This window comes from Colobus angolensis, unplaced genomic scaffold (assembly GCF_000951035.1).
Source record: "Colobus angolensis palliatus isolate OR3802 unplaced genomic scaffold, Cang.pa_1.0 Scaffold67, whole genome shotgun sequence".
Taxonomy (NCBI): Eukaryota; Metazoa; Chordata; class Mammalia; order Primates; family Cercopithecidae; genus Colobus; species Colobus angolensis.
Genome location: NW_012120376.1, coordinates 7266129 through 7274712, shown reverse-complemented (window position 1 = coordinate 7274712; position 8584 = coordinate 7266129). Strand labels below are relative to the sequence as shown.

The 8584-nt window shown below is 49.0% G+C and overlaps 2 protein-coding genes across 2 annotated transcripts in view; both read right to left on the bottom strand.

Moving 5' to 3' along the window:
- TIMELESS (timeless circadian clock) overlaps positions 1 to 746 on the bottom strand; it is a 44728-nt gene extending 43982 nt beyond the window's left edge. Inside the window, exon 1 of the mRNA XM_011926204.1 lies at positions 591 to 746. The gene's annotated coding sequence lies outside the window, so the exon portion shown is untranslated. The remainder of the gene's footprint in view (positions 1 to 590) is intronic.
- Positions 747 to 782: 36 nt separating this feature from the next.
- MIP (major intrinsic protein of lens fiber) lies at positions 783 to 6862 on the bottom strand. The gene is made up of 4 exons (XM_011926105.1): positions 6471 to 6862; positions 5808 to 5972; positions 5289 to 5369; positions 783 to 2742 (listed from the first exon to the last, which is right to left on the bottom strand). The coding sequence occupies exons 1-4, from the start codon at positions 6828 to 6830 to the stop codon at positions 2557 to 2559; spliced, it is 792 nt and encodes a 263-aa protein (XP_011781495.1). The 5' UTR covers positions 6831 to 6862; the 3' UTR covers positions 783 to 2556.
- Positions 6863 to 8584: the final 1722 nt, after the last annotated feature.

Sequence of the window (8584 nt, the reverse complement as noted above, 5' to 3'; positions counted from 1 at the left end):
GACTCCGTCTCAAAAAAAAAAAAAAAAAAAAAATTAAAAAATGTGAAAGTACTAGTCGAAGCACGAAAGGCAAAGAATTGAGAGGCTAAAGGGAAAAACGCTTCATTAGCGGCTGAGGTCCAGCTGACAAACCCAAACATTAGGTAACTGAGGGAAGGGAGAAATCCATAAAACCCAGGAAGTCAGTCAAGCGGCCTGTAAATTCCGACGCCTGCTGACCGTCAGGCCACACACCGGTTTTTTTCAGGTCTCAACAAGATGCGGAGCTCCGAAGTGGAACTCCCCCAGGCACCTTCTGTTCTACTTCAGGAGTTCCAAGCCCCTTCCCATCACAACCCCATCCCGCGGGAGGCCCAAGCTGCGCTGACCAGCCCAGGGATAAGTCAGCCTCCGGCGCGACCTGGGAAAGCTACGCCGCAGACTAAGGAGCAGAATACAGAACTGCGCGTGCGCGCCTGCAGCACGAGCCCCGCCCCCCGGCTCTAAACCAGGTGGCGGGAAAAGAGACTCAGCGCCTCCCGAGAATGCCCCCATAGCTTCGAAAGGATCCCCGTGTCCGCTTAGCGCCTTCTCGCCACACACTCACTCACCCGCTCCCTGCGGGTCCTCAGAAGCCCGGAGGAGCCAACGGCCCTCAGGCGCGGGGCCGCAGCCTTTCCGCCACCAGGCTCGTCTGGACGGCTCCCTGCCTGCGCGGAGAGCGAGGCGGGGCGAGCCAGGCTGGTCCACGTGACTCCGAGCGAGCTGGGGCGGAGATTCGTGAAGAAGGAAGGAAAAGGGAAGCGTGTGCAGGGACTGTTTTATGTGAGGTCGATCTAAAAATCACAGCGCTATGAATTTTCTGCTGAATTATAGTAGACTCAAAGTCCGATTAGAGGTGAATTTACAAACATTCTTCCCCTTCTTCTAGTCAAGCGGACTATTCCAAGTCTTAAACAGTTAGTTAGAAAAGTTAGGTTTTATTTAGGAGGAAGTAAAGAGCTGAAGTAAAGGGAGGAATGGTCTTCTGGGGTGGGGGATGTCTGTTGTATTATAGGTATAAGTTTAAAGCTTTCAAAGTATATAAGAGGCTCATAAAAGGAAGAAAGGAACCATAAATAGTCACTGATCAGTTGAGGGTCTTTTCTGGCCTCTGCTGAGATGATCTTGCCAACAAGATAATAGGGCTCTGCTCTGGCCCCCTGTAATCCCAGCTACTGGGGAGGCTGAAGCAGGAAGATCGCTTGAGCCCAGGATTTCTAGGCTGTAGTGTGCGATGGTCGTGCCTGTGAATATCCATTGCATTCCAACCTGGTCAACATAGTAAGACCCCCCTCTCTTAAAAAAAAAAAGAAAAAAGAAGAAGATTGGGCTCAAACGAACAATAATCTTCTGAATTATTAAGCATTTGAATAGAAGGAATCAATTTCTGGGGTATGAGGGAGTTAGAAGAGATTTCCTTCAAGATGAAAGGACAGATGACAGAGAAAAATACACAGACACAAAACAAAACAAACACTGAACTAGTGATAAAAGCAGAAAGATGCCATTTGAGGAGTGTTTTGATTTGCTCTAAATAAATTAAAACAGAGTCAAAGCCTCTCCCCTCATGCCCCCTACTACCACCTCTGCATTTATTTGCTCCAGGAATCAGATTTCCTGTGTTGGCCTTAGGGCTTAAATACCATCTACCAGGCAGTCACACCAGTGGATGTCAGGCTGACCAGTTAAGCTGCTTTATTTTTCTAGATTCTAGGCTTGCCCAAGCCCTATTTAGGTTGGAAGCTCCTTGGCCCAGGACCTCTGAAGAGATCCATTATGCCAGAATGAACACAACCAGTCAGTGGATGTAGACAGGTTTATGTGGCTTTACAGAACAGCTCAAATCCTAGTGTTCACTTTTCTCAGAGCTACTTCCCCACCCAAGTCCCTGGGGCAAGCATCCCTGAGATAAGTAGGCTATATGTTCCCATTAACTTTCCCCCAATTCTTTGGTACACCTGCATCCCGATCTGGGGCTAATATCTCCATTTTCACCACCCACCTCCCTTGAGTCCCTTCTCCTAACCCTTGGAATGCCTTGTTTCCTCCACTTCTCTCCATCTGCCTTGTGTGAGGAGTAACTCCCTGCTTCTCTGTTCCTTCAGAAATCAAGAGCCACACACTTGACTGGCAACAGGGTAAAGGCCAGAAACTTAAGGTGTTGGTTACCCTGTACTCACCATACTGGGTCAAGGGAGGGAGGTATAGGATGGCACCTCTTTTTGCTTCCTTAGCTCTCATTGCCCCAAAACTCAGACACAGCCACACTCATTCACATTCATATGCACAATCAGCACACACGGCGAAGAGAGGTGGGATGGGGAGGAAGGGAAGTTCGCACCAACCAGCTCATGAATGCAACTTGAAAGATTTCACACAGCAAAAGGAAAAAAAAAAAAAAACAAAACACATACATAAGTTAAAAAATAAAGAAATACATGCCCCTCCCCACAGTCTCTTTCTTCATCTAGGGGCTGACTCAACCCCTCCACGTAAACTCAGAAGCTTTCTACTCCCTCTATTCAGCTGGAGCTTCTACAGGGCCTGGGTGTTCAGTTCAACAGGTTCCCCTGTGACTTCTGGTTGGCCATTGGAGTCTTCAGGTTTGGCACCCCTGAGGACAGACAGTCTCTCAGAAATACTCTTGAGCCGGGGGAAGAGGAGGAAGTCGTAGAGGAGGCTGCCCAAACCCCCTCCAATGATTGGGCCCACCCAGTACACCTGTAGGAAGAGAAAAGGAATACTCAGGCTTGGGGAGGGGACAGAGCAGCAAGGCTGCTCTTTTTCCAACCGCATTAATGGAAAACAAGATATTGTGCACTTGATATATATAATAAACTCACCGTTTATTTTCTGATTCATCAAATTACTCCTGTATCCCACACCTTAGCATGTGTATATTCTATTTGTTGTTATCAATTTGCATTAGTTTGTATGTTGCTTTCAAAAATTTTTTATAAATTGTGTGAAATACATCTAAAATTTACCATATTAAATATTTTTGGGGCCAGGCACGGTGGCTCACGCCTGTAATCCCAGCGCTTTGGGAGGCCGAGGCAGGCAGATCATGAGGTCAGGAGATGGCAACCATCCTGACTAACATGGTGAAACCCCGTCTCTACTAAAAAACACAAAAACTTAGCCAGGCGTGGTGGTGGGCACCTGTAAACCCAGCTACACGGGAGGCTGAGGCAGGAGAATGGCATGAACCCGGGAGGCGGAGCTTGCAATAAGCCAAGATTATGCCACTGCACTCCAGCCTGGGCGACAGAGCGAGACTTCGTTAAAAAATAAAAAATAAAAAATTTTGGACAGGCACGGTGGCTTACTCCTGTAATTCCAGCACTTTGGGAGGCCGAGGCAGGCGGATCACAGGTCAGGCGTTTGAGAACAGCCTGACCAACGTGGAGAAACCCCGTCTCTACTAAAAATACAAAAATTAGCTGGGCATGGTGGCAGGCACCTGAAATCCCAGCTGCTCGGGAGGCTGAGGCAGGAGAGTTGCTTGAACCCAGGAGGCAGAGGTTGCAGTGAGCCGAAATTGTGAGATCAAGCACCACTGCACTCCAGCCTGGGTGACAGAGCGAGACTCTGTCTCAGAAAAAATATATATATGTTTTTAAGTGTACAGTTTAGTAGTGTTAAGTATATTCACATTGTTATGCAACCTATATCTAGAACTTTTTCATCTTGCAAAACTGTACCTCCATACCCATTAAACAACTGCCTATTCCACCCCACCCCCATCAGCCCCTGGTAACTATCCTTCTACTTTGCATCTTTGAATTTGAGTACTTTAAATACCCCATATAAATGTCATTATACAGTATTTGTCTTTTTGTGACTGGCTTATTCACTTAGCATAATGGCCTCGAGATTCATCCACGTTGTAGTATGTGTCGCCATTTCCTTCCTTTTTACAGCTAATATTCAATTTCTATATATACCACATTTTGTTTATCCATTCATCCACTGAGGAACACTTGGGTTGCTTCTGCCTCTTAGCTATTGTGAATAATGCTGTTATGAAATTGGGTTTACAGGCCGGGCGCGGTGGCTCAAGCCTGTAATCCCAGCACTTTGGGAGGCCGAGACGGGCGGATCACGAGGTCAGGAGATCGAGACCATCCTGGCTAACACGGTGAAACTCCGTCTCTACTAAAAAATACAAAAAAACTAGCCGGGCGAGGTGGCGGCGCCTGTAGTCCCAGCTACTCGGGAGGCTGAGGCAGGAGAATGGCGTAAACCCGGGAGGCGGAGCTTGCAGTGAGCTGAGATCCGGCCACAGCACTCCAGCCTGGGTGACAGAGCGAGACTCTGTCTCAAAAAAACAAACAAACAAACAAAAAAAAACAAAAAAACAAAAAAAAAAGAAATTGGGTTTACAACTTTGAAAAATTTTTAAATTATTTCCGTATGTTTGGCTTGCACAACATCAACATAACCAATATTTATTGAGTACTTACTTTATACCAGATTCTGTGCTAAATGTTTCTCACATATAACTTTCACACATTTCTCGTAATGTCCCATTTTATAGTAAAATAAACTGAAGCACAGAGTGATTATTTGCCCATGGTCACACACAAAGCCAATAATGTATTAGAACTGGGATGGAGCCAGGTGCGGTGGCTCAAGCCTGTAATCCCAGCACTTTGGGAGGCCGAGACGGGTGGATCACGAGGTCAGGAGATCGAGACCATCCTGGCTAACACGGTGAAACTCCATCTCTACTAAAAAATACAAAAAAACTAGCCGGGCGAGGTGGCAGGCGCCTGCAGTCCCAGCTACTCGGGAGGCTGAGGCAGGAGAATGGCATAAACCCGGGAGGTGGAGCTTGCAGTGAGCTGAGATCCGGCCACTGCACTCCAGCCTGGGTGGCAGAGCGAGACTCCGTCTCAAAAAAAAAAAAAAAAAAAACTGGTGGGATGGAGCTGAGGTCCATTTGTGCTCACAACACCTCCTGATCTCTGAGAGCAGAATTTATTGTGCTTGTATTTAGTTGTCTCTCTTCATACCCCCTGGTTCAGCAACCAGTGAATACTCAGTGCATGCTCCCTGACTAACCAGAGAAGGAACAATATGAGCGAGAGCCTCTTCTTCTACCGAAATCATGATTCCTGCTCACACAGGCATGCCAAACTCTCTGACAGCCCCCTTAGCTGAGTGCTGGTACATGCAGAAGGAAAGCAGGAATCCAGCCTGGAACCTGCAGTCCACAACCATCCAGAAGGGCTCCAGGATCTTGCCCCTCTCCCTTCACTCACCCAATGATTGGTGAAGTTCCCAGTGAGAATGGCAGGAGCAAAGGAGCGGGCAGGATTCATGCCTGCACCAGTATAATACATCTGCAAAAGAGACAGTTGTAACTCAGACACCCCCCTACTCTACCCCAGCTTCTCTCCCCACAACTCACATTGCCCCTGAGAGATGGCGTCTTGTCTCCAACCAGCAGCAAGTGGAGAGAGACAGCCTGCGTGACTCTCCAGGAGTTCCCACAATGGGGTGAGGGCAACTGATGCCCTATCTGAGAACAGACTATGGGTCCATAGGCAAAGCCCATGTCTAGCCATGATGCATGCATTTCTACCTCGGGGTCAAGAAGGGATAGATATAGCAGTCACAAGAGAGGGATAGGGCAGAGTTGATTCCTTTGTGCCAATACAGAGTGCAATGGATAATGTGCATGTTTGACAGCGAAGTAGACAGGAAGAACCCTTAAAAGTTGGGAAAGGTTTAGGGGCCCCGGAATCCTTGAATGAGAAGTTGCTCTCCTTCCTGCTTACCCCAAAGAGGTGCCCCAGGGCAAGGGAGAAGCCAACGGCCAGGGCCACGGAGCCTAGTTGGCCATTCCGCCTCTCATCGTATGTGGCAAAGATGCAGAGCACGAACTGGAGTGTCAGGAAGATCTCCACTGTGGTTGCCTGGGCCACGCTCACCCCAGGGTGCAACTGCGCAAAGGAAGAAGAAGAGAGGCAGCTCATGAGGGCTGCCACAGTGTTACCTCCTCAAGACTTCCCCGGCAAGGATCTCCTTATGGCATCAGGTTCCTGGAGAGGAAGGATAATACAACCCCCTTCATAATCATTGTATTTGCATCTTAGTATCTCCTAACAATGCTCCTTCATGATAGAAATGATTGCAGCCACTTACATGGATGAGGAAACTGAGGCCTTGAAAGGTAAAATAAGTATCCTCAAGAACCTGAAAGGAGTTGGAAGGAAAGCTGAAACTCAAACTCAGGTTTCTTAATTATCAGTCCAGGGACCTATGCCTTCCTTAAAGCTCTAAACCACCTGTCAATCCTCTCCACTTTGACACATACATGCTCACACATGCACATATTGTCCCAGACCCCAGGGGAGCTGATTCACCTGCACCAGTCAGGGAGTCAGGGTAACAGAGAGTCAGGACACTAGGTTTCCCATCCCCTCTCAGCCAACCATTACCGTGTTGAGTGCTAGGTTTCCTCGGACGGCAGGCGGGGTAACGCTATACAGCACAGCAGCCCCAGCCACAGCTCCCAGGAGCTGGGCTGCCATATAGCAGAAGGCACGGAGCAGGGACATCTGGGAGCCCACAAGGAAAGCAAAAGTGACTGCAGGATTGACGTGGGCTCCACTGATGTGGCCCACAGACTGCACCAGTGTAGCCAGGGCCAAACCAAATGCCATAGCCACCTGCAGAACATGCAGGGGTCCAGGAGCCCAACGCAGTGAGGACCCCAGCCCGAAGAAGACATAGAAGAGGGTGGCAAAGAACTCAGCGAATATGGCCCTCCAAAAGGAGGCTGACCGCAGTTCCCACATGGCAGGGGGGATGGGCACAGTGCCTGGGTCCCTGCTACCTCCGTGGCCTTGTCTGGGTGGATGGTCCCCTTTATAGAGGACTCTTAATCCCTGGGAGGGGCAGACTGAGGTCGCTGGCCCAGCCTCTTAACCCCTTCACAGCTGTGGAGGGCTAAGTCCCCTTCCATACATGGTAAAGATGCTGGATTTTCCCTCCTGTCTCAACCGGGAGATGAGCCAAGAGAGCCATGGCAATGAGGGTGGGATTGGGGTCACAGCAGGAGAAACTATGAGAAGTGGGGGTGAAGGCAGTGGGACTGAAAGAGTCTGCCCTTCTATATGTGTCAAAATTGGGGTTCATAGTCCTACATTAGAATACTCTTCAGCTCTCTTTGGAAGGTCCATCAAGCTGAGCTCACTTCATGGCATTTGGGGCTGAGCTCCTGGGGGCCTCAGCCTCCTCTGAGTCTGCCAGGGGTAAGGGTGGGGGTGGGGGTAAGGAGTGGGGTTCAGCAGGGAAGTTAGATAACTAAAGAGAATTCTTTAGTTCCCAGGGATTAGAAGCCTTTCTCCCATTGGCTAGTTTGGGCTGGAATCTGTGGACCCTGCAGCTCTGGGACAAAATAGTTCTGCTGTGTCTGGCTTTCTCTGAGCCCGGGTTCCCTACCCCCAGTCCGTGACAGTACCTCCCTTTTCAAACCCTAGGCCTGGCTTTTTAAACCACAGGGACCGACAGAGAGAAGACACTCTCATCCCCGCATGGGCTGGGGGTGGGATTGGAGGGATAGGAATGGGAAAGGGACTCATAGTTAAACCTTAGAATCAGCTTGTATTTCATCTTTCCTAACTCACATGGTCATAGCAAGAAATAGTGAAAGGAAGGAAACTGAGTCATGGCTGTGAAGCAATGGGAAGGTCTAATGTCCTCTAATACAGCCATGATCAGCACATCCTAAACCTTGATCCCTAGGGAAAGGTATGGGTGTGCTGGGATCAGATCTGGGGAAACAGCCGGTCAAGGAGAGGGAAAAGGATAATATGGGGAAGGAAAGTTTGGGGAAAGAGGTTCAGTTGTGCTCGGGCCTGGTGAGGGACTTGGGACCTAGGCGTGGGGTTGTGTGATGATGGAGAAGGTGGAATGGGACATACTGATAGGTTCTACCATCTCCACATAGTGGCAAGTCATACTGGCCACAAACTTTTCTCATAAAGCACTAGAGAACAGAAATTCGAGGTGAGGCCTGCAAGAATGGTGCCCAGCATGGGTCCCACCCTGTACACCTATGGGGAGAGAGAAGGAACACAGATCAGGGACTGTGCTTTCTCCTCATAATACCCAGCTTGGGGATGGACAGAAAGAGAGTTATAGTGAAGGTAGAGGGTCCATCTAACCTATCCACTGGCGGGAAGAGTTGCTGAGAACAGGCCAGAGAGCACCCAAAGGGTTTGGAGCTCTCAATCACGTAGAAGACAAACAGTCCACCAGACATCATTGGAATCTCCTATATTCTAGAAGCCTCATCAGTCTCCTGACTTCAGGCACTGTGACCCTCGATGCATCTCTCCCAGTAATGCTCCCAGATCCCAGTCACCACTGCTGGCCTCAGGAAGCATGCAGTGATAGAGTGAGACTCCGTCTAAAAAAACCCCACAAAATTTAAATTTAAAAAATGTAAGGCTGAGACGGGCGGATCACGAGGTCAGGAGATCGAGACCATCCTGGCTAACATGGTGAAACCCCGTCTCTACTAAAAAAAATACAAAAAACTAGCCGG